Source organism: Miniopterus natalensis, chromosome 1 (genome assembly GCF_054644295.1).
Source record: "Miniopterus natalensis isolate mMinNat1 chromosome 1, mMinNat1.hap1, whole genome shotgun sequence".
NCBI classification, from domain to species: Eukaryota; Metazoa; Chordata; class Mammalia; order Chiroptera; family Miniopteridae; genus Miniopterus; species Miniopterus natalensis.
Genome location: NC_142081.1, coordinates 53,427,157 through 53,454,190, shown reverse-complemented (window position 1 = coordinate 53,454,190; position 27,034 = coordinate 53,427,157). Strand labels below are relative to the sequence as shown.

At 35.2% G+C, this 27,034-nt stretch overlaps 1 protein-coding gene across 2 annotated transcripts in view; it reads right to left on the bottom strand.

Moving 5' to 3' along the window:
* SECISBP2L (SECIS binding protein 2 like) overlaps positions 1-27,034 on the bottom strand; it is a 49,968-nt gene that overhangs the window by 11,272 nt on the left and 11,662 nt on the right. The window contains exons 4-16 of one of the 2 annotated variants that reach the window (XM_016211051.2): positions 25,542-25,674; positions 21,169-21,398; positions 20,868-20,892; positions 20,409-20,524; positions 14,351-14,485; positions 12,425-12,505; positions 11,253-11,420; positions 10,960-11,101; positions 7,692-7,861; positions 6,763-6,895; positions 4,764-4,926; positions 2,716-2,936; positions 1,635-1,789 (exon numbers count right to left, since the gene is read on the bottom strand). In XM_016211051.2, coding sequence (XP_016066537.1) covers positions 1,635-1,789; positions 2,716-2,936; positions 4,764-4,926; positions 6,763-6,895; positions 7,692-7,861; positions 10,960-11,101; positions 11,253-11,420; positions 12,425-12,505; positions 14,351-14,485; positions 20,409-20,524; positions 20,868-20,892; positions 21,169-21,398; positions 25,542-25,674 — 1,872 coding nt within the window. The remainder of the gene's footprint in view (positions 1-1,634; positions 1,790-2,715; positions 2,937-4,763; positions 4,927-6,762; positions 6,896-7,691; positions 7,862-10,959; positions 11,102-11,252; positions 11,421-12,424; positions 12,506-14,350; positions 14,486-20,408; positions 20,525-20,867; positions 20,893-21,168; positions 21,399-25,541; positions 25,675-27,034) is intronic. The other variant, XM_016211057.2, reaches the window with a different exon arrangement.

The following is a 27,034-nucleotide window of genomic DNA, read 5'->3' as shown; positions in this document are numbered from 1 at the left end:
AATTCATGAAGTAGTATGACATCTGATATAGGCTTTGAAAAATAGGTAAAATTTTGAGAGGAGACAGTGCATTCTTACTCAAGCAGGTAAAATCATGAATAAAGATATAGGCTTTAAAAAGTACAGGGCATGGCCCTGGCTGGTGTGGCTCAGTTGGTTGGAGCGTTGTTCCATACCAAAAGGTGGTGGGCTTGATTCCTGGTCAGGGCACATACCCAGATTGTGGGTTTGATCTCCAGTCAGAGCATGTATGGAGAGCAACTGATCAATGTTTCTCTCTCATATCGATGTTTTTCTCTCTCTCCTCCCTTCCTCTAAGATCAAAATACACACACACACACACACACACATACTTAAAAAAAAAGAAAGTACAAGGCATGTTTGGGGGGCATTGAAGAATCTTATGAGTTGGAACATAAGGGAACAAGTGTATGGAGGGTGATGTTCTAGGATGCACAAAAAGATGGCAGTCTCCACAGAAATTAAAAGTTCCCTGTAATGTTTCCTTGTTGGAAAACCTTAAAGAAGACCAAAAAGAAGTCAGTGCCTGTATGGCTAGTGGGGGTTTGGAAAATGATGAAAATATGACATGTATGTGATAGGAAACCCAAAGATACTGGGACAAACGCAAACTATAAAAGTAAAACAAAGAGCTGAAAGTAGAATGTGGAGCTAAATAACCAGAAGTTCTTCCATCAGAGAAACAGAAAAAAACATGAAAGGAATTAATAAAGTGAAACATGGGTGATGGGGCATACTCATGTTAATAAAATGACAAAATTCATGTTAAGGGGGAAGAAATACATAAACTACAGCAAAGCAGTGTGATATCTGTAACTGAGAAAAGCAAGGGCTACTGTGGGAGCGCACATATTAATTATATACTCAGAGAGAGTAGGTTGGTAGGTAGAAAATTTCATGGGTGATGGTAGAGAAGCTAAATAAAGAGAGAAAGGAGTATGTAAACATGGTGACTGGATAGGAAAGGACAGACACTTAAAATACAAAAATAGGCAGAGGAAAAATGTCACAAAATACTTTAGAATCAACTTCATAAAAAAGTCTTAAAACATTGTATGTTAATAAGCATTACTCTAAATAAAGCTGATACCTTTATGTTATTAGCTCCTATGGGTAAAACTTTGTATTAGCTGACTGCAAGAGAAAATGAAGGTATCAGAGTTACAGAATTATTCCGACAACTGGTTTAGAAATTTCATTTTCTAAAGTAATATCCTCTCCAATTAAAGGATTCTTTTCTCTCAACTCCTCATAGCACAAAATATACCCAACATATAGATTGAAATTATTTTACATTGCATAATATCAGATAATCTTTACCTAGCAGTTAAATAAATGATCAAGTATTACATAGCTGAACCCAGAAGAAAAAAACACTGTGGCAGAAATAGGAGCTAAACATCTTTTCAAAATGCTGTAGGATTAACTTATGTAAGGGCTTCAACACTAAAAAAGGAAATGTAATACTCAAGAATGTTCCACTCATTCTTGGAAAGTTATCATCTCACTTCTTCAAATGCTTAAACATAACACTGGCATGTGTCAACAGAAAATGTACTATGTGGGGGCAGGGCGGGGGGGAGTGAAGGAGGGTGTGTCTTCCAAAGTCTTACCTCAGCACCAAAGTAGTTGAAGATTCCCACTACACTAACAGGAACCAGCTTGTTCACACAGCGTCCTAGAGCTTTTCTTCCAAGGGCAAACACAAAAGGAATTTCTTGTTCCCGTGCCATGGCTATAACATTATAGAGAGCTTCATCCAGGCCACCTGAAAAAGTCAATACATGTAGAGGTTTTAATTTAATTATTTCCGAAATAGAGCTATTTTAACACTGAACAGCTAAAGCATACACAGTAGCAGAGGATTCTATGAAGGCCTGTGGCACTCACACTGTTTCACACATTTTCCTATCTGAATCTGTACTATATATGGACCTATGTACATATTCTCTCTCTCTCTCCAATTAAATTCCAAATTCCTAGTATTTTTGGCTCATCCATAGGGATTAGCAGAGCAGTCCAATTTCAATTTAATAAACATTTGTTTAGAAGAAATTAAAACTGTTAACAGTGGCTGATTCCTTTATCCCAGCTCAAGTGGCAACCCATCACACGTAACAATATTGCATGTTACTGTTTTTACTGGTATTTCTCCCCTATGCAGAACATACCTGGTACTGCTACTTGATGCATCTGTCTACTTCAACCACCCAAAGTGGCTACTTAATGAAAAAGTACAAATAAGGATACACAACATAGTGAAGACTACTTGTGTGCTGGCTCACCCAAGAACCTCTGTATTAACTGCTGGTTTCTAAGGGACAAATCTCCACCATAAGCAAGAGAAAGAGGCCATCAAAGGAAAGTAATGTGAAAGTGTAAAAAAGATGAAGGTATTTGCAGAGGTAAAGAAATGCACTCTTGCTAGTCCTCACTTATTACAAGAGGGCACAACTGGTTGTCCCAACTTAAAGCCTTCACTAGTGGTCCATAGATGGAAATTTTCTTTATAATCCAATCTTTATTTTATTACTTAATTTTGGGTACTGAAACATATTTTCTTTTCTCATGTTCAACATTATGTTTTATACCTAAACTCTGCTAAGTCATATGACTTCCACTTTAAAATTCACTGTATATCCTACAATTATACTAAATAAGTATCAAAACACTTCAAAAGTAAAATGTTCAGACCTTTTGACTGGATTTTTTCACAGTTTGGAGAAATTATAACACACTTGATCTTGTTTAACTTCATGTGTTTGGTAACCTCCCTCAGACCCATAACGAGCCGTCTCCTCGCTTTTGCTCTTACAGGATCCTTTTGATAGATGCGTTCCTGGAAACTGACAAGCTCTTGAAGAAGAAGAGTCACACATTCATCAATCTCTTTACAAAGAACCTGATTACAATACCTGTAAAGGAAACCAAATATAAACAAGTTTGTTCTAATTTATTTTTCTGTAAATATAAAATTACTTCAGGAAAAAAATAGATCAAGAGGTTTTCATAAAAAACTTAAATCTTTAAAATCTCTTATCCCTTCAGTCAATTAGAAAAACAAAAGAGTTTTTCTGAATTACAACATTCTGGCTTTTACACAAAGGATAGATCAACCTCAGGGAAGTACTATCCAAACTCCCAATTACTACATTTCTAAGGATATAAATCAAATGCTACCTTGTTAATTAGATAAAAAATAGATATAATGTTTTTGGTAAGGAGATATAAGGTTATTTCATTCCAATGAGTATTAAAGATGCTTCTAGTAGGAAAGAAATATAACACTGTAGCTCCTTACTGAATGCCCTAATACCAACAATTCCTCCTCCACTCCTGGAGAAGTCAGAATCTCTAGGCATTGCTTTCCTCAACCATAAAAATACAGAGTTAAGTAAGATGACCTCAATGGTCCCTCTAATGCCGAAAACCTACAGCTATGGAAGATGAACTCAGTAATTAAATTCAAGCCAAAATATATCAGGCAAAGCAACTGAATGAGGCTCTTTGTGATATATATGGTAACAATGCAAAAAAGTAGAATGAAAATAAGTGTGAGGCCACTATAGCACTTAATTCCAGAAATAAGGAAGTCATCTAAGTTTGTTTATTCTTAACATACTCTTCTTTCCTAGTTTTAATCCCTACCCTACCCTCTATCACGAGCAAGTACTTAACAAGGAAAACTGGTGTAATTTCTAACCTAGGAAAAACCAGGCAAGTCAATTTCTACTTCTAAATTACACTGTAGAGTGGAAAAATGTAGGCCTGCCCTTTTTTAGTAAAAAAAAAAATTTTAATTTTGCTTTGAAAAATTTATGCTTATACGAAAAATGTTTAAATAAGTACAAGTATGACACTACTTCAGAAGGGAAGATAAAACTGGACAGACTGAGGAAAGATTTATATTAAAGTATGCAAAATTAAAGACGAGAGCGTCAAAAATGCAATTTTCTTCATTGTTTTTCTTTAAGCTATTTATTTCATACATATATATAGCATTTTATTTTCTGAGAGTTTCCTTTATTTCACATCTGTTATTTGACATTTAATTAATTCTCCAAATCTAGACAAGAAGTATTTGCTCAAAAGAAAAGTTTAAAGAAAAGGAACACAACAAACCAATGTGGTTTGGATTCACATAGATTTTTACTTTCACCTTGGGATTTGTTCATGTTAATTTTAAAGGTAAAATTAAAATTAATTCATCTGCACAAATGTTAAAATTCTAAAATCCTTCACAGTAATAAATGTTAGTTCAAGGTTATTCACAAATGGGCAATTTAAAACTTAGAAATATTTGCTCAAAAACAAACAGCTTTATGTAATAGGTTCACTTCATGTAATAGGGTCTTAGAATCTTGGTATTAATTGGTTAGAAAGGTTTGTGGTTTTTTTTTGAAGGGCCAGAATATAAATAAAAAACTGAAAGCACTCGGAGAGGGAAAACCTCATAGTACACAGCATTTTATATATAAGATGTAAGAGGCCAATTCCAAGGTAAAAACACTATCTGATGTAAAAAGAATATATTTATAGTCAACTCACTTTCACATGAACACTGACAGCTGACGCAAAAGCTTTAAATATAATCAAACCAGCTGACAGACAAAATCTGAAAGAACTTAAAGATCTTTAGTGTTGTATCTGCTCAACCAACCAAGTAATAATGGCAAAACCACATTCAGAACTACAATCAAGGTACTTAAGCTATTCAACTTCAGTAATGAGACTAAACTTACTCTCTAAATCTTTTGCTGTGGATTTTGGTTATTGTTGAAGATGCCATTGGACTGCCTATCCCAGAACTAGCCGGAGAGCCTTGGGACACAGGTGTCATACAGTACGGAGAGTTCTGACTTGCTGGAGAGAGTGAAGCATCACTGGGCATGCTCAGTCCAGTATCTGCAGAGATGTGGGGTGAGAGTAAAGAATTTAGAAACTTCAAATGCTGAAAAGCTCTATATTAAAATCAATATAATCAATACAACTTAGAGTGGCAGCTGTCTTTTGCATCACTTCCAAATTCTCCAGAAGCTAACAAGTTGGACAATACTCATATCACAAATAAACATTTCTCATATACTACAAAAGTGAAGTCTTCCTATTCTCTCTCAAAATATATGCCAATAAATAATAAATAAATAAATATCAAGCATGGCCTACAGGTCTCCAGAGAGGAGATGAGAGAAGGCCAAATGATCTAAAACATGTTTTCCTAGAGGATTTAAACTGAAAAACAAAGGTATTAACTTCTGTACCAGAAGATCATATTACCATCTCCTTCATTTCTATTTTTTCCCCGTTTCTTAGAAATCATTTAAAAAACTATATAAAAATTCCCATTGCTTCTGGCAATGATGATTCTACCTAACTCATTCTCTCCACACCACTCCTGATTCTCCAGGTACCACCCCAGTTTCTCTTTCATTTGGTCTTCTGTGCTCAGGCAAATTTTTATTTATTTTAATTTTTTAAATATATTTTTAAATTGATTTCTAGAGAGAGAGGAAAGGAGAGAAAGAAATATCCATGTGAGAGAGAAATATCGATTAGCTGCCTCCTGCACGTCCCCCACCGGGCAATCAAGCCCACAACCTGGGCATGTGCCCTGACCGGGAATCAAACCAGCAACTTTTTGGTGCACGGGCTGATGCTCAGCCAACCAAGCCACACCCAGCGGGGCACGCAGCTGCATTTTTAGATGCCATCTAACTCAAATACCCCCTTCAGTTAGTGCTTCTTTCCTAAACACCTAAATTGAGGAAATGAGTATTTGTATATTCAGTCCATTAATTAGCAGTTATACATATAGCTTATCTCCACACACAATTAGCTTTTTGTAGCAAGACTAGCCCATTATATATCTTAATTACGTTTCCTGACTTTCCAATCCCCATCCGAGTTACTAAAGTACACACGACAGTTATTCAAGAAGCACCTTCTGAATGAATAGATGGAATAAATACACCTAAATACAAAGACAATGATACTTGAGAGTAAAAGGGAATCCTAACCAAATATGTCCTAGCTGAACAATCCTTAGAAGTAAATTCATTTTGCTAAACACAGTGGGATACTGATATTTAATCTATAAATAAATCAGATTTAAATGTGTTGAAAAATGTTGAGGAATAAAAATATACCAGCAGAAAACGGGATCTCTCCAGGTCTTTCTTAAAATCTTTCTTCTACGGTAGTATAATTTCAGAAGGAATCTATAGATTTCCAACTGAAGTCCCAACTGGAATCGTACATGCTGGCTACTGTATGGATTGAATCTTACTGACCAGCTGGACTGTGCACTACAACAGGCTTTACAACTCTCTACTCATTGTGGCATGTACATTAACTCATGAGAATCAAGAAAATAATTCACTTAAAATAGTCCTGCGAAGAACGAGAGCCAGTAGTATTCCAAATATAGAAGAAATCAAAATGTAAAGAACTGTGACAGTGAATGCATTGGTGAGATCGTAATCATGAAGGTTTACAACAAATTCAGGAGTTAAGTCTCAAAAATGCCCAAGACCTACCACATAACACTGCTCCCCTCCTTTATTATATCTCCCTATAGAAGCATCTTCAAAGAAAACACTCTCAAAAATAAAGAAATTTAAATAAAATATAAAGCATATCCTCCAATTAGGAGAATAGTATGGTATTTAGTGGTGGCTTGCCTATCAATTAAAAAATACTCTAAACCATTCCATGAGAAGACAGGGAAAGGGGTGATCTTACCTTCCTGGGAAACAATCTCCTGTGGCAAATCATCAATAAAATCTAAGTGCATTTCTATTGGTTCCTCAGATCCCAAAAGATTGTGGTCCACAGTTAAACGGCCCTTCTTTTCCTCTCTTTCTTTCAAAATAACCTAAAAGTCATTACCAGTCTTTAATTACTGATCACTCTTTAAGTATGTACTGAATAATTAGAATGTTCACTATTACACAGGTACAGCAGTTCACTTAAAAATGGACATGAGAATTTTGGGTTGGCTATGTGTTTAGTTGGCTATGTAGAAACTGACTGGCAAAAAGGTAAGTGTAATTTTAGGCACTGTAGCTGAAGGAGTTACTAGATCCAAAATAAAGGGAGGCAATTATGCTCTATAATACTACAGCTATCTAATCACATCTACTTCAGTCTTTAAATACTGGATGGTGACACCTAAATAGTTTCCCAGAAAATAGATAAAATAAAAAGTTTGGAAACTAGGGTATAGAGTTACATTCGATTTACATTTTGCAGTTTTCAATTATTTGGACATGGATTATCTCCTCCTAATAACAACACTGAGTTAAATGGAGCAGTGCTGTTATTTAACACTTACAGATAAAGAAGGGTAAGGTTTGCCTAAAACTACATAATAAGCACTTAAATTAGTATCAGAATCCAGAACTTCTGATTCCCAGGGTCCAATGCTTTTGGATGCTAAATGTTTAACTTTTAAAAAATCTTATAGAAAGAATTCATTCTCCAGGGACCTGTTCAACACAGTCACAATGCTGATGATATATCCCCAACTTCAAATTAACTAGTCATCACCTTTACGATGACGCCTATGAACATTTCACAATAATCTGTTGGCTAAAATGCCACACTACTTTTGCAAAACAGATTTAAATTCTTATTATCCTGTAAAATAAACATCCCAGACTTTGGTTTACCTTTTTAAGTGCTGTGGGCCGTTTTAGTTTTACAATTTCCTTCTCTTTTCCTTTTTTTGCTTTAGAGGAAGTAATGTCCAAAGAATTAAAGGATGTCAAACAGGGCTGACTTTTGGTTAAAGGTTTTCTGTTAGTAGAGTCTTTAGTGTGAAAAGAAGCTGCAGTGACCACTAAAAACAAACAAGAACATTAGTTTTACTACTACAGCCAACTCTACATACTTTGAAATTTTCTAATGATAAATCTACAAAAACAAGAGCATCCTCTTCTTGTAGAAAAACAGACATCAAATTGTCAGAGCAGCACATAGCTGTGCAGCAACCCTCAGATACAGCTTTTATCCATTTTATTAGCCTCCACAAGATAAAGACAAAGCCAATGCAATGAACTAATTTAGCAATCCAAAGTAGGGATATCTAAGTTATTAGTTATACTCTACTGCAGCAATACTCAAGCATGTCAATTCTTGCAACTGGTCTCTAATCAGAATCATTCTACCTCTGACATTTCAGAACTCTGCACCTCCTCTTATTCTCACTGAATCTGCCTTAAGAAAGAATCACCCTTCTATGTAGTCTATCACTCCTCTCCTCATTTCAGTCTGTCAGTAAAGAGTAACACCCCCCTCAGCTGCATTCTCAGTACTAATCGGCAATTCTTTTATGCCTGACTGATGCCCTCATTCTCCAATGGCTATCCCCAAATCCTTCACCAATCCTAAACCTTTAATCTCATTCCTCTCACTCTATCAGACAAGTTTTTTCTGCTACTTCTCTGAGAAGAGGCTATCCAATATAAAGTTAAGCCTCCTGAGAGGAGACAGCAGACATCCTTACTCCTGTCCCAAGCTCACCAACCACCTGTACTGTTAATTCCATTTCAGGATTAATTCCTCGAGAATCTCGCTCCATCCCTTTCCCCTTGAATCTTTCAAGTTCCTCATTAACCTGACTCTTTTCCCTAACTCTCAAAAAAACTCAAATCTCCTCTATCAAAAAGAAAGAAAAAACAAACAGGCAAATCAATAAACTCCTTCCCTTGGCTGGCTTCCCCTCAAGTTCAGGTACCATCATTCCCCTTTCCTTCCTTGTTAAAATTCTGAATAGTCTGCGCTTCCCAAATCATTACAATCGGGCCTCTGTCCTACCCACTCTTGAAACTGCTATTGTCAAGATGACATATAACGCTGCCATTGTCAAATCTAATTCTCCTGAGTCTTCATGCTCTTGTTTCTTTCAGCATTTGGGAACAAAGACCACACCCTCTTCCCCCCAATTCTAACTTTGCCTTCTGTAACTTGGCACTCTCCCATTTCCTTACTTTCTGAAACCTGTTTTTTTGGTTCTTCTTCTTTTTGTTCTTTAAATCTGAGCATTCCATAGGCTTTATCCCTGAATATCTTTTTTTCTAACTTTTCTTTCCCTGACAATTTTATGCATTTCCACAGCTACAACAATCATCTCTATTTAAAACTCACCGACTTCTAACCTAAACTGCACATACATACATAACTATAGGTTAAATGGGAGTCACCAGGATCTCCCCAAACAGCACTTCAAATGCAATAGGCCAGAGTCTGCTCCTCCCAACAAAATTCTTCTTTCATGATCCTTCTTTGTTAGGTATCACCAGGCCTTACCACCACACCACAATCCTTCAAGCCAGTGAGTATGGAGTCATCTTTGACATGCTTCTGCATTCCAACAGTAAAAAACAAACAAAACAAAAACACCAACAAAAATCCTATCAATTCCTTACAATCCTTTCACATCTCTATCATCATCTCATCCTTTTTTTGGACTTCCCACGAAAGTTACTTTCTTTGTAATCAACACTTTCCAATTTAAACACTGGTGACAGATTAGAAGTTAACCTCATTTCTATTGGTCAAGAATCCTACTGTCCCTTCAAAGCCCAGTCCAAATGCTATCATATATGAAGTCATTTAATGTAACATCCTCCCCACACCTCCCTGTTGACATAAATTACTCTCTCCTCTAAAAGTTCATAAAACTTTGCTGATGATATCTTTCCTAAGGAGCTACTTTTTATTAGTTATTTGTGTCTTTCTCCCTGACTAGAATATAAACATCTTTCCACAGCTGTATCTTTCCATAGGTATATCCCGAACGCTGCTAACCCTCAATTCCATTCCCTATAGTCCTGTACTCTTAGTGAGATGTTACTGCCACTCTCCCCATCTCAACAACATGCAACTCTAAAGCTTAGTATGCATTCAGTATTATTTTTACTAATACTTACTCAAGGCTAAGTTTCAAACTGGATGGGTTACTAACTATAGATTTAAATATTTTGCAAATAGGATTAAAGTTATACACTGGTACTTATATTTTCATCTAAAAACAACAGATCCTTTACAAAGACACAGGAGAAACAGAAAATTCAATTCTGCCTGTCAACATCTGTGCTTTTGATTGGTGCCTTTACCTTCCCTTTATCTTACTCCTCATCTCTTAAAACAAAGACTATGAAAGAAATGAGGAAGCACATCAGAGCGGCTGAATTCTAAATTTGACATGGTTTGCTAAAATGTCCATTACTGTTTTAGCAGAAAGGCAGATCATTCTCATTCTCATTCCCACCCCCCTCAAAAACACACACACACACACACACACAATTTAATGAAAACACCTGTTTCCCATTTAGTTTTAAATTGGATAATTTAACAGAGAGCCACATTACTTCTTATTCTTACTTCAACCTTTGAAGAAGAAAAAATTTGGTTGATTCAAAATGTACATCAACTGACATTTGAACAGACCTGAAGGAACAAGCTATACTGATATTCGAGGAGAGTTTCAGGCAAACGAAACACCAAGCACAAAGATGCTGAGCAAGGAGCATGCTGGGTGTGCCTGTGGAACAGCAAGGGAGCCAAAGTGACTAGAATAGAGTACCAGGAGAGAAGGGTCATGAGGGTAGAAAAATAACAGGATAAGCTAAGACGTGGCCTTAGCAGGACTCTGACTTTACTCCAAGTGAGATGAAGAGCTACTGAAAGGTTCTGGGGAGCAGACTGATATAATCCAGCTTATATTTTAAAAGATCACCCTTTGTAAAATAGGCTGGGATTAGGTAATAGGTAGGAGGCTACTATAGCATAGTACAATGATGGGGACTACTAGGGAGCAGGAGAGGAGCTAGTGATTAGAGCCCAGATTTCTTTAGATTTATATAGTTTAGATTAACAATACTCAAAATAAATTACCAAAGCCAAATAGCAAACCGCTCAGACTAACAGTATCACCTGTGTATGACAGAGGTCTGGTATTGGTAATTTGCCGTGCCTTCATAGCTTGTTGTTGTTTCTCCAGAGCTGCTAACATGTCCCCCAAATCTAGCTGCACAGGTGTTTTATTCTTTTTTCCAGCTGCCTTTGATAAAGCTTCCTGCAAGGTAAACAACAATAAAAAAAACTTACTTTTTGTTTTAGTATGAAAGTGCGTCAATTTAAGATGATTCTGTCACTACTTCTGTCCATCCTTGCAAACCTACCAAATAAACTATTACATTTGTTCATAAAAATGAACATATACATACCTGTAATTTTTTTTGCTCCATACTTATTTCTGAATATTCTTGAGCTGTGGCAAGGGCCGCTGCTAAGGCTTTCTTCTTCTGACTTTTTGCACGTTTAGGAACTGAGGTTGTAATGGGAATTGGAGTCTGAACTATATTGATTGGTGAGTTTTCAGGTAAGTCATCCAACTATAATAATCAGAGAAAAACATTTGTCATTGAGTCCATAAAAGCCAAATCATAAGGAAAGACCATCAAGAATGTGAGATGCAGCCCTGCCCAGTGCGGCTCAGTTGGTTGAGCGCTTTCCTGTGCACTGAAAGGTCGCAGGTTCAATTATCAATAAGGGCACATGCCCAAGTTGTGGGTTTGAATCCCAATTAGGGCAAGTACAGGAGGCAACCAATTGATGGTTCTCTCTCATATCGATGTTTCTCTCTCTCTCTCTAAAAGTAATAAAAACATTAAAAAAGAGAGTGTGGGATGTTCTAAAGTATAACTAGACTAGACTCTTCAAAGGATTCAATGTCATAAAGAAGAGTATATGGTGGGACCATTCTAGACTGGGATGACATAACAACTTGATGCAATAGGTGATACTTGTCTGCACCTGGGACTAAAATCAAAATAACTCCAACGTTAAGTTTTGCAACAACTGGGGAAGTTTCAGTATGGAATGTATGTTGCATGATGTCATTTAATTAATGGTATTTTCTTGTCTGTAATGAAACTATGACTTTCATAGGACAGTGTCTGTTCTGGCTATGCTGACCTATAATATTTCTTTTCAACATAGGCACAGTTCAAAAGATGTTCAAATATTTTGCTTATATTTTTTATTTTTACTTTTTAAAAAATTTGATTTTTTTTTTTTAAGAGAGAGAAGAAGGGAGAGGGGGAGAGAGAGAGAGAAACATCGATGTGAGATAGGAACATTGGTGGTTGCCTCTCATACACACTCTGACAGGACCAGGGACTGAACCTGCAAACTGGGCATGTGCCCTGACCAGAAATTGACCCAGTGACCTTTTGGTGCATAGGATGGATGATGCTCAACCAACTGAGCCACACTGGCCTGGGCTTTGCATATATATATATATATATATATATATATATACACACACACACACACACACACACACACACACACACACACACACATATATATAAAAATAAATAAAAGAGTCACTTACTACTTTTGAAGACAGTTTCTGTTGAATATTCTCATCTTTAGCATTTCCATTCTCATTTAGTTCTTGAAATCCATCTTCATCCTGAAATAGTTCCACATTTCAAATAAAAACAGTTCAAAGAAATAAACTCTTACGAAAAGTTTTTATACTGCTTAAGACTAATGAAAAATGGGGAAGTAACTTTTATAGTACTAATATTAAACCATTAAAAGTCATTCTTAAAAAGGAATTCTCGCCCTGGCCAGGTGGCTCAGTTGGTTGGAACATGATCCCGCACACCAAAAGATTGTGGATTCAGTTGCTGGTCAGGGCACCTATCTAGGTTGGGGGTTGATCCCCAGTCAAGGAACATATGGGAGGCAACTGATCAATGTTTCTCACTCACATCGATGTTTCTCTTTCTTCCTTCCCCTCTCTCGAAAAATCGATAAAATAAAAAAACATATCCTCAGGTGAGAATTAAAAAAAACAACAACAAAATCTCATTTCTCTCAAACATAGCTATTTTAATTATTCAAGGATAAGGGATAGCTACACATGTCCATCCTCTGGATTTCTGCATCTACTATTCAGTTTTTATAATTCTACCCTGCTATGATAGGGTAATAGAAAAGAAATTCTAAGGGATTTTATAACATTTCAGATAATTTGGGAATAAATTAATCACATGGCTTACTATGAAGTTCATTAATACACTCCCTGAGTGCATTATTACACATACCTATCACAGTTAAAAGTTAAAAAATAACAATTTTTTAAAATTTCCCATTCAAAATAATTTCTTAACCAATATCCTCCTTTACATTGAAAATTACATCTAATATCTTTAACTAAATTGTAAGTTTGGAACCAATCGTATGGTTAAAAGCAAGTAATAAATCTGCCACACATACTGTTCTTGATAGAATAATTGAGATGCACTCTCAAGTCTTTTAGGTCAATTACTAAGCTTATCTAATATAATAGTCATCTCTAGCCTCTGGGGTCAAGCACATTTTCCAGCTTAATCTCCATCTCTTAACCTATTTTACAGAAACTGTGACCCAACAAAAATGAGTTACTCAAATGAGTGACCTGAGATGCTGTTCCCTATCTTGACACAACCAAAATCCTACTCATTCTTTTAAATCTATTCCAAATGTTATCCCTACCCTACCCCAAGTCTAAAGGGACCTGTCTCTCCTTTCAACTCCAGCCATACTCAGCAGGTATCTAGGAGTGAACATGTCTACATTCCTCTACTACAAAGCAACTGCCACAAGTGAAGCAGTATGTTTATTCACCTTAATGTATCAGTCAGAATACCTTACTTCTATACATACAAATAGGCCTCCAACCACAGCCAGTGAGATGAATAAACAATAGAAATACTGCAATTAGAATATAAACTTTCTGCATATTAGAAAGCAAAATAACCTGTCTTCTTCCTTCTCCAAGACTCTCCTGACTAGAAGCACTGAACTATTCAAATTTGAAAAACTTGGACAAATAAGCTGAACAATAACAAAAACTACGAAGAAAGTTTTATACTAGGTGAAATCCACATAAAATCAAGTTCTACCTCTATATGTTACCACAAAATGATAAATGCTCATGCAAAAATGAAAGTGAAATTAGTGAAATTAATGTTAGACTGACTACAGAGGGTGGGGAAAAGTAGGTTTACAGTTGTTCATAAGGAAAACAATACAATTAATAAATAATAAAACAAGAATTAACTGCTTTGCATACTTATAACTGTAAACCTACTTTTGCCCCACCTTGTATATAACCAAGACAAAAATAAGTCAATACTTCTAAGTAATTTATAATCTAATAGTAGAGTCACATGTTAGGATATACAAGGTAGTAACATAAAAGAAGAAAATTAATTTCTTAATGGGAACATCTGCTAGAACAGTTTACAAAAAGAATATAAAAAAATACCTCAAAATATAAAGAATCAGAATTTGGGTCGCTTCTATGAGACTGACTGGGGTTTAACTGCTTATTATCTTGTCTCTTTTGCAAATTCTGTCTTCTTTCTGAGGAAGTACTATGTCCTCGGCATCTGGATCCAACCTAAGTAAACCCCAGAGAGGGGGAAAAATTGTGTTTCATTATTTTTAAGTATGTGTTTTATTGGAAGTATAACATACTTACAGAAAAGTAAACAAAAGTATACAACTCAGTGAATTTCATAAAAGTACATAATTTATTATAAAAAGTTAAAACTGTTGAGAAATAAGGTCATTATAAGGAAAATAGGAAAATGCAATAATGCATGTTACTTTTCCCCCTATGGATGAACGTTTACACCATTTTTATTCATAACCAAAAACTGGAAACAACCTAGATGTCCTTCATTGGGAAAAGAGTGAAATGCTCTGTGGTACATCCATACTATGAAACAGTAGTCAGCCACCAAAAGGAGTGAATATACCCAATAATCTGGATAAATCTCTAGAGAACCATGCAAGTGAAAGAAAGCCTATCCTAAAAGGTATGCATTAATTCACTTATACAACATTCTTGAAATGACAAAATTATAGCAAGGGGAAACATATTAGTGGATTCTAGGGGTGAAGGAGAGACTGGTGGGGTGGGGACAGGAAGGGAGCATGGCTTTCAAAGGGGTAACATGAGGGATCTGCACCTTGACTGTATCAATGTCGATATCTGGGTTGTGATATTATACTACAGTTTTGCAAAATATTAGTATTGGAAGAAACTGAATAGTACCTTTTTATTAAACTACTGTAAGTTTTCCAGTATCTTTTTTTTAAAGAATTCCTAAGAAAGGTTAAAAATTAAAAATCTTGTTTCCAAGAAAACCAATTTAAGAGAATAAAATTTTCATTCACTTACAAATTATCCTATAAAAAAATTTACAAAATGTTCAATTGTCACAGGGCAAGAAAAAAAAATTTAAAGTACTTTTAAAAAGCATTAAGACATTTCAAATACCCTCACCTAAGTACCCAATGCAGCTAATATGAAATGCTTATCTTAACCAGGACACTTAGAAGACAACCAAGTGTGATCTTCCTTATCAATTACCCAAAATTCTAATGATTTAAAGAACTGGAAGGAGACCAGTATGGAAGGTGCTGGTATGTAGCTTTGGACTATAAAATAAAACATATGCACACAAAGACCTGGAACAACCTGCAATTCCCATGCTAAGCAAATGGTCTGAAAAGACTTGCTGTTAAGAAATAGAATTTTTACACTCTTTTGGGAAGTAGGCTGTATGGCAGAAGGATAGGCCAAGAGAAGAGTCACACAGCAAATTTAATTCTTCCTTAGAATATGCATGGTGACTGCTGGGCTACTTTCTATATCCTGTAAGTACCTGTTAAGAAACTAGGTAATTTCCCATATACCCAAGAGCTTCTTGGTTTTAAATGTTAACCTTATTTTAAAATAGGCTCGTGAACATGGATAGAGAGAGAGAGAGGAATACGTATGTGATGAAGCAAGTATTAGAAAATGTCAGGCAGCACCTAGCTGGAAGCTGTATAAATGTTCTCTATAAAATTATTTCAACTTTACTGTCTGTTTAGAATTTGTCATAATAAAATATTTTTAAATTGACTCATTAAAAAGAGGCCCTTACAGGGTGGTAAAACAAATGTAATTTATAATATCTAGGTACTAAAAGAAAAATTTAATTCACATAAATTAACATTGAAATTAGTACCAATAACTAAGCACCCCAAGTTGGGGATGACGAAAAAGAGAATAATCTTGAGTGCAACCCTTCATTTTTTTTGTACAGTCTCTCTCTCTCTTATCTTTATAAACAAACACAACTTAATTTTTATACTTGGAGACATAAAGCTCCAGGATTAAATTAAAACCACCAAACTCATGGTCCCAAACAAGTTCACGAGGATCAAATAATTACCTCCTGGAATAAATCGCCTCATATTCTTCCAGCTCTTCTAAGAAGAAGAGTTTTGTTGCTAGGAAGTGGGTACACAAAACAGAACAAAACCAAGCCCATAGCTTCAAATATATACTGAGATTCTGAAATTACTAACACAAAATTAATATTAAAATATTTAAGTTTTCATATCCCATATATGCAACAAAGAGAAAACACTAGAAATTGATGTGTGAGGAATATGTACAAATTTATTTTCAGAAAACTATACTTCTGAAGAACACAAAACAATGACTCAAAATAGGAAGACACTATTTTTTGCATAGAAAGATGCCACAATCTAAAAGTAATCATTTTTGAATCCTAAGCTGATAGATTAATGACCAATGGAATAAAACAGAGGTCCAGAAATAGATGTCAATATACAAAGAAATTAGTTTAATAGGTGGTAAAAGTGGTTATCTCAAATCAGTAAAGGGATGTATTTTTCTTTTCTCTTTTTTTAAAGATTTTTTTATTTTATTGATTTTTACAGAAAGGAAGGAAGAGGGAGAGAGAGACAGAGAAACATGGATTGGCTGCGTCCTGCATGCTCCCCAACTGGGGATTGAGCCCGCAACCTGGGCATGTGCCTTGACCAGGAATCGAACCAGCAACCTTTTGGTGCATGGGATGACGCCCAACTGAACCACACTGGCCAGGGCAAGGGATGTATTTTTCAAAAAATGGTACTAAGAGATTTGGGTAGCCATCTGAAAAATATAAAATAGTATCTATATCTCACACCATCCACCAAAACAAACTTCAAATGGAATCAAGATTGAAATGTAAAAAAACAAGAGCATAAACACACTAGAGGAAAACAGGCAAATTCCTTTATAACCCTGGAGTAGGGATAAGACTTTCTAAACTATGATTTAAAACCCAGAAGCCATTTTAGCCCAGTCTGCGTGGCTCAGAGGTTGAGCATCAACCTAGGATCTAGGAGATCGCAGTTTGACTCCTGGTCAGGGTACATGCCTGGGTTTCGGGCTCGATCTCCAGTCGGGGGTGTGCAGGAGGCAGCCGATTAATGACGACTCATCATTGATGTTTCAACTCTCTCTCGCCCTCTCCCTTCCTCTCTCCGAAATCAGTAAAGATATATTAAAAAAAAAACATACCAAAAAACCCAGAAGTCATTTTAAAAACTACAACAAGAATATAATATATATTCTTATAAAAATAAACTTCTTAATACTATTTAAAGCATAAAACTAATGCATGGCAATAATAATGAGCAGTCAAAAATTAAAACCTAGCAAAATATCTGCAACTGATACTACAGACTATAAAGGCTCCTAGAAATTTTAATTATTTGATAAGAATTTAATCAAAATTATTTTAAAATGTACCAAAGAGATCAAGATACAAAAAAGAGGAAAAGATATGACCAGGGAGATTTACAGAAAAATACAAATGCCCCCCTTAAATATATAGAAAGATGCTGAACTACATTAATGCACACTTTAACCTAACTGGCATAAATCCAAAACCCTGAAAATATATGATTTCTTAGGCTATAGAGAGAGATATGCACTCTCCACATTATTGTAGAAGTTGTAAAATGGTACAATATGGTGATACCAAATAACAGAGATGACTTTACCTTTTCATCCAGCAGTCCCTCATCTAGGAATTTATTCTACTACTATACACACATACTTCTAAATGACGCTGCAGCATGTCTAAACAGCAACAGTTTTCAGAAATCAACAAAGATATATCCACACAACACTAGGAACTGTTAAAAAAATAAGTGTGGAAGCCCTCCATATAAAATGGAAAAATCTCCAAGATACATTGTTAAGCAGAGCACAGAACAGAGTGGGTAAAACTTAAGATACATACTTGTATTTACTTATAATTACAAGAAGAAACTCTGGGAAAATACATAGGATACTAATCAAAGTGGAACAGACATAGAGGACAAATACAGGGAAGAGGAGAAGACAATGGGAGACAGGAGTGAAAATGAGATTTTTTACTGCATCATCTTTTTCATCTCGAATAGGGGCAGATATAGGGAAGAGGACAAGATGGAGAGACTGGTAAAAAAGAGATTTTGTATAAGCTTTTTCATCTCTTTTATTTTTCAACCTATTCAAAAAATAAAACCATTTTTAAGAAATTAATTTTTTAGAGTCTATCACTTAAAATTAAAGCTTCACCAGAGTATAGAAAGAACATGCCTTTTCAAATGTTAAAACACTGGTAAAAATATTAAAAAATCACTGCATGGTACAGTAGTTAAAATAACATTCATGATACAGGTGCAAATTTCTGATAAGTGGAACAAAACAGCCCAGAGATAGCACTTAAGACATAAGAAATTAGCAACTGATGAAAAGGGTAGCACCAATCAGGGAAGAGAATGGATTACAGTGTTAGGACAGCTGGTTAACTACTTTGAAAATCTACATCATTACATTGTACCATGTACCAAAATCAATCTTGGATTTAAAAAAGTCTTGAAACACTGGTCTATAAAAACGTAGCAGAAAATACAAGCGAATATTTGATTTCTGGAAGACTTTTTAAGCCTAAAAATAATCAAAGACTGCAAAAGGGGAAAATATTTTGACTTAAAAGAAAAAAAGATTCTGCATGTCAAAAGTCAAACAACTTGCTTAAGTAAAGTATAACAAAGCATCAGAAGTAGAAAACAAACACTTTGTTGAACATCGAGTTCTTTTAGAATGAAGAGATACACAAAATAAAACTTATACTGTATGTATTTTCTTTTTGTTGTTCTTCTACCACTTTTCACCAGTTTTAAGATAGAGAGGAAATGTTTTTCCATATCAGTATTATTTCCTGTCCAGGGGGCTATTGATGTTACTGTACTGAGGCTGCAAAATTGGCAGGTCTAGCAGATACAATTTCAACATAAAATTTCAGTACTTGATAACATTTTATACATTATCTAATCTACTTAAACAATTCTTGTTTCAGCTTTTGTTTTGTTTTTTTGTGTTTGTTGGTTTTTTTTTAATATATCTTTATTGATTTCAGAGAGAGGAAAGGAGAGGGAGAGAGAGACACAGAAACATCAATGAGAGAGTCACTGATCAAGCCTGCAACCAGGGCATGTGCCTTGACCTGGAATTGAACCCCGATCGCCTGGATCCCAGGTCGAGGCTCAACCGCTGAGCCACGCCCGACTGGGCTCAGCTTTTGTTTTTAATAAAATAAAGCTAGACTACCTCACAAGCCTGCCACAAACAATAATGACTCATTTTTGCAACAACCATAGGGAAGAAGGCATTATTCCGCTTGTATTCCTGAAACCATAATTTATGTTAGGGTACTCCGAAGTACTTCATTTTAGGGAGGCAAAAACAGGCAAGTATTTGGTCTATTTAATCTAGTAGTAACTTACTCTTATTTCAATTCATCCAGAGATCTAGTCATACAACCTTAATTCCTTGACCAGATTTAAGGAAACCAGGAAGTCTATCTAAAAGTTGAAAAGGAAAAATACTGACCAATATACAACTCCCTGATTTCATAGACAACCAATGCAGAAAGAGAGTTACTGGAAGTTTGTGGCAATATGTAAGTTGCTCTGCCCTCCTGCACCCAGATCCTTCTCCCCAAAATCAGGAAGCTGTCCAATCAGGCCACATCATGAAGAGGCACTGCAACAAGCAGAGAGTGGCTTGTGGTGCTTATAGTTGAGCAAAGTCACGTGGACAAGGCTGTAGTTCAAAGGATCAATATTTAAGGTATTGAAAATCTTTAAACTTTTTATATGGATAAGTCAGCAGGTGAAGCAGGAGTGAAGGGTATTCTATCTTAAAAGTATGAAGTATCCAAATATATTTCTTAAATACAGAAAAGAGGAGAAAGGTACAATATGCATACATACACACCACCCTTTCAACATTTTCCATTCTGTTTCATTATTTAAATCATTTTACTGGCTAAGCCATTTTAAACTTACAGGTATATTTTACTTTTATATAATTCCATAGGCATCTCTAAAAATTAAGGACACTAACCTTCAAAACCACTTTACCATTTATAATAATTCATCTCACATTAATCAAATTTATCCAACCTAATTCAAATTACCTGTGAATTATTTCTTTGTTCAGTCTGCCTTCCACCTCTAGAAAATGTCTGATTTTTTTCCATCCAAGGTTTCTTCTGAGTTGCCTGGCAAGTTACATTGGACCAATTTACACTACCTGTAACAATTGAGATTGAAAATATGATTTACTTATAAAAGATGCCAAAACCTAAATTGCTCAACTTTATACCGAAATTCAGTCACTATAAAAGTAACAGTGGAAAATTTTTCATAAATTTTAAGTGGTATTCCAATTCTTAGTAATATAAGTATCATCTGCAGATCACCTCCTGCTGGCATTTTCTTAATTTTATCAGCAAGACTATACTTTTAATTTAACTTGAATCTCTTTGGAAGATTACTAATTTTTACAACATCAGCAAGTCTAATGCTTAAAAGCAAAACTTTGACATGGACAAAAAAGAAAGTATAGCAAAAACACTATGCAGAAAAATAAGTACCTGTACATATAGATGATTCCGCATGCTAAAAATAGAAACAAAAATGACAATTATTTTCTGCTTCAAAATCCATACCATATAACTTGCAAAATGTTTCATTATCTAGTCTAGTGTGAAGGATGTTTATTACAATCTTAGAAAAAATATTTCTCCATATTTTTCATATAAAGATATGCAAAATTTAACTGTCTTATTTACTATAGGAATTGTTAATGAAAATAGATACTTAAGCTTTAGCAGAGGACACAACAATAACACTGACACAGACGACTGATAGAGAAATCAAAGCAATGTTACACACATTCACGGTGCTAGAATCAGCATTTCGTAGAGCCCCTGCGGCGGGCTGGTTGTTGCTGTGTTTGGGACTGCAGTAGCCACTATCACTGTCAATGTCAGCTTCACTAGCTCCCTGCTCACTAGAGGACTCGGCAGTAGGGTGGGATGCTCTTCTCCTCCTGCCTTTGGACTTCCAGACTACTGTGGCAGAGCTCTCTGAGAGAGACTTGTTAGCGATATCTGTCGGGAAATCTGCAAGGCAAGAAAAGTATGAGACTCTTTGTGAGGACCAAGTTGATAATAAATCCTTGTTAAATTATCATTAAGGTTGTAAGAAAATAGACACCTAATTTTGTAAATGGTGAAAACTTCTTGAAAAGGTCATCAAAAGGTGAGATGTTCCTGACAAGTTGGTTTATAACACGTTTATTATGAAGAGAATAAAATAATAGTATAATTAAAATATTAAAACCACCTCCCAGTGAGGTCCACTGCATGCCCCTCTACCATTGCACCCTCTTCCTCCCTCGGAGGTTACCCTCTATTCTGAAATCTGTGTTTATTATTCCCTCACTTTTTAAAATAGATTTACCACAAATTTTTGTACTCGTAAAACATAAATCATGTAGTTTTGCAATTTTAACTTTATAAAAGTAAAATCATACTGTCCATGTTTTCCTGTGACTTGCTTCTCACCCCACCATCCCCTCAGCATCAGTTCTGACTCAGATGCATGGGGCTGTGGTTCATTAAGGTCACTGGGATCCAGAACGCCTATGTGTGACTATACTATAATGTCTAATCCTTTACCATTGATGGGACACTTGGTTTGTTTGGGGGTTTTGCTATTATTAAGAACAACAGTGCTATAAACATTCTTACGTGGACAAATGAATGTGTATGTGTGCATGTGAAAGTTTCTCTAGGGTAAATACTTCTGGGCCTAGGGGATACATGTATTCAACTTTACTTGGTAATATCAAATAATTTTCAAAGTTGGTAAAAACAGTTTATACTCCAACAGCAGGATATAAATGTCCCCCACTGATTCACATATTCGCCGAATACTTGATTCTGTCTTCTAGGCTAGAATTTTTGCTAATTGTTGGGTATAAAAAGATAGCTCATTGTAAGTTTTAATTTGGATTTTCCTGCTTAAAATTGAGGTTGAGTATCTCTAATGAAACTTTGAGCCACTAATGTTTTCCCTTCTGTGAAATATTTTTTAATTTTACTTTTGGATTGCTTGACTTCTGCCTATTTTTTTACTCAGCTGTTTTTTTCTTATTTTTGTATTTCGCAAATTGTAATCAAGGACATTTTCAAAAAACCCTAACAACATCCTACCAACAGAACAAATTGAATTTTCTTTTCCCCACATTTCTACCCATAAATAATTTTTATTCAGCTTCAATATAATTTTGAGTTGTGCTCTGTTTAATATTATGTGTATATTCTTCATAATTATAATGTAAGAAGGTTCCATATTATTCCATTGAGTGGATGTCCTAAGCTTCCCTTGACTTGTCAGCTGTTACTGGACATTGGGAAGTTTTCAGTGTTTTTGTTATGCATCTTTAATCAAACAGTCCTTTTCTTTCTAGGGGGAGATTCTATTTGGATACATTCATAGGAGTGAGACAACTGGGTCAAAGGAAAAATTCCTATTGTTCTGTCAAATTGTTTCAGCCCCTTGGCACTGTGTCCCAGGGGCCCTAAGAGCAAGGTGGGATCAGTTTCTTACTGATTCATATAAATTCTTTATAAGTCCTCAGACTAATTCTTTGTCAGTTATATGAATAGTAAACATCTTTTCCAAGTTTGTATTGATAAACAGAAATTCTAAATTTTACAAAGCGTTCCCTTCCTGAAGTCAGAAAAATATCTACCTATATTTCCTTCTACAAGTGGTTTTCTCATTTAAGTCCTTAATCCATCTGGAATAGATTTGCATGGGGTACAAATTAGGAATCTGTAATGCTATGCCTGTCATTTTTTTCATATATGTGTTTCCACATATATGTGAGTCTGTTTGGGGGCTCTATGCTCTGTTTAATTTTTGTATACTGCATTTTATACATTGCATTTTTGTATAAGCCAATAGGAATTAAGATGGCTTGCTAGGTCTTTTGTGTATGTTTGTGTGGATTTCTTTCTTTAATTTTAAAATTCTTTTGATGGACCTAAGAGAGAGATTGATTCATTGTTCCACTTATTTGTGCATTCATTGGTTGATTCTTATATGTGCCCTGACCGGGGATTGAACCCGCAACCTTGGCACAGCAGGACAATGCTCTAACCAACTGGGCTACTGGCCCGGGCTGGGTTTATTTCTATGCTACCTCTTCTGTATCATTCTTTTCTTTGTCTATACCATGTCAAAACCACAATGCCTTATAACCTATAGCTTTATAATTTTTTATTACTAGGTCTTGATATCTAGAGAAAAAGCTGTTTTGTTTTTTAAATGAATAAAGACACTTTCTTTATTACACAGGTATCTGGATATTCATATATCCAACAAGATGGCTGCCCTGACTGGGACTAGAACCGGCGACTCTTTGGTGCACAGGCTGACACTCAACCAAGTCATACCAGCCAGGGTGAGAAAAAGTTCTTTTCCAGGGATGTCTTGGCTCTTCTCAGGCTAATACTCCTTCATTTTATAATTATTTTGTCAAGTTCCCCAAAACTTTCTATTAGAATTTTTTTTGGAACTGCACTGAATCTACAGATTAATTTAGGGAAAAGTTACATTTACAATATCAAATCATCTTGTATGAACCTGATATTTAGATTTTTTTAGAAGTCCTATAATAAAGTTATAGTTTCCTGCATAAATGTCTGGTACATGTTATATAAGGTTCATTGCCAGAAACTGTATTTTTACTGCTATTGTAAATGGCATCTTTTCTTAAATTTTGTTTGTTGGTAGCACACCTAAATGCAATTTAGTTTTATATATTATCTTATATCTACCCAACTTACTAAACTGTTATTAAATAATAAAAGCTTGTGTTCGAGGGTAAAAATCGGTTACAAATTCCTTTAAACTACAGTATTTCATTCTACCTCTGACTGATACCAATTAATCCTAAGAAATTAAAAACAAACTAGAGAATAAAAACACAGAGAGAATATACAATCTACAGAATTTGAAAACAAACTAAAGAATAAGAATACTGATAGATGTAATCAACTCAAATTATACTTTCATCTTTTCACTTTCTAATTCTTATACTTCAGAAGCCTGATTTTGTGGTCACAATGATTAAGAAGTACAGATAACTTTTGAAAGCAGTCCCAGGGTTGAAAGCATGTACAAATGGGTCATTATGATTAGGAACAACCAAAACACAGAAAACTCTGTGATATATTACATTGTGATTCTTTTCCATAGCCACCCCAAGCACTTGCCAGAGTCTGTTACTCTCACTGCTTTATGCTCCACAAACCACACAATGACTGTACTGTCAGCAAGATTGTTTTTTAACTGATTCCCAGATCCCTTCTTGCTCCTAATGGATCTAAGCAATTATAAAAGGTAACTGAATAGAAATCCAAAAGAAAAGGTACATCCCAAATGAAAGAAAGTATGCGCCATCTAATTCATTTTAAGCCAGACTGCAATTGAGTGGAGGCTGAAGAGGGGTAAAACGTAAATGTACCTTTGAACAGATCTAATTCTTGGCCTTGGATCATAAACAAGGATTTTTTTACTAGTGTCAATGACAATGGGTGAGAGGTGACAGACATCTATCTACTCTATAGCTGGTGGGAGGAATTTCATGATATAAACTTAAAAATAGCTAGAATATAAGACTATTAATTCTTATCTATTACCAGGATAAAGCTTTTTTATTTAATGCTTATACCATCCTCTAAAAGACTTTTGACAAAATTATATCCAACTAGTCCAAAATTTTACTTGTTTGAATTCATAGATCTGGTTCAGATCTATGCTAAAATATGCAATGAAAGCTTGCTAATTCTTTCTATAAAAGTATAGGATGTCAGAATGTTTCATAAAGGGTTTTAATCTAGTTATAAAAACACATACAATTATGATTTCTACCAAAATGACTATTTCTATAATTTTTGAAAAATTCCATCTCTGATTTCTGATTTATAAAGAAGTGAACTGCTTCACTTCTTTATAAAGAAACCTCAAACCCTGCTCAAAACCGTATATAAGTCAGCAAATAACTTGAAAGAACATTAAGGACATGGACAGTTTTACCCTTCCTAGAGAATTTCACAAGGTGGCAGGATAAATGGAAGGATGGAAAAAGGTCTAGAATCACAGAAAGTGGTATAATCCACAATTATATAGCCAATGCATGACAACAGATAAAAACCAGTAATGTACAACGTACGTAAGAACTCTTGCCTTACCAGTTTGCTGTGAAGCATCGACCAGAAGCACTATTTTTGATCGACTATCAGGACCTGCTGCATTCGTCTCTTTCTGAGTTGCTACATTTTTCACCAGTGGCCTTTTGCTTTTTATGTGCTGTTGTTGTAAAAGCTGTTGATGGTTTAAGTAAAAGAAGAAAAAAATGAAGATTCTACTCAATGTACTAAACATAGAATACACATCCACTATACAATATATCTAAATGTATGCTCCAAATTAGTGGCTCCCAACTCACAGGGAAACAGGGCTACTGTATTAGGATTTCATGAAATTATCTGCAGTCAATCATAATGGGCTAAAGTACTGTATACACATTTAAACACTATTTTTCAAAAAACCATTAACACTACTATAAATAAAATATAAATTCATTTTTAATTGTTACTTGCATTTTTTTTTTTTTTAAATCCTCACCCAAGGATACTCCCTCCATTGCTTTTCAGAGAGAGTGAAAGGGAGAGAGAGAGAGAGAAACACCGATGTGAGAGACACACATCAATTGTTTGCCTACCATACGCTCCCCGACCAGGACCAGGGATCAAGCCTGCAACAGAGGCATGTGCCCTTGGCCAGAATTGAACCCAGGACCCTTCAGTCCGCAGGCTGACACTCCAACTACTGGGCCAAACTGGCCAGGGCTGTTATTTGCATTTTTAATTTTCTCAATCAATAATTAATAAATTATAGGCACATAATTATGCCATATAAGGATTGTACATTTTTGTTTAAAAGGATAATGAAAAGGGTGGTAACTTATCCAAAGGCCAAATTTTAGTTTCATGATGGAAATGAAGTACAGAAGAAGTTTCTGCTTTGGAGCTTACAAAGAAAATATTAAAAGCTGATCCTTTCCTTCATTTAAAAAAATATGAATATTCATCAGCAATTGCAATTTACATAACAGAACTCTGAATTTAACGTCCTAAATTCAAGTGCTGGGAATGAACTCTGAGAATCATGTTTATTCAATATATGCAAGTTATATACTATTATCTTACTTCCAATACTTATTTTTTTCATTCTCAGAGGTCCCAAAAAAGGTTTCCCTTGACCCAGAGTGAATGAAGAATAAAAGTCTTTCAAAGCAACCTCTCCTGCTTGTTTGTATTTTAGTTTGTAAAAAGTATGCCAGAAGACAGCAAAGACTTTTCACTGAAGAAGCTGGGCTAATGGGATCTAGGAAAACACCAACTCCTTGATGATACAGATACAAGATGCACCTAAGAAGTCACTCTGCCTTCCATTAGCTCAAAAGTGCTGAGAAGAAAGATGTTTTTTTCTTATTTGTTTTGATACCAAGGCTTCAATAGAAAAGTAACCTTTTGAATAAGTGGTATTCCTCTTAACAATTCACAAGATAGAAAACAATGAAGCTGAAGGAATTCAATGACTCACAAATGTTCTTTTCCATAATGTTTCCTGCTGATTTCTGAATACTGAAACATCCTGAAGTGCACTAGCTATTCAACAT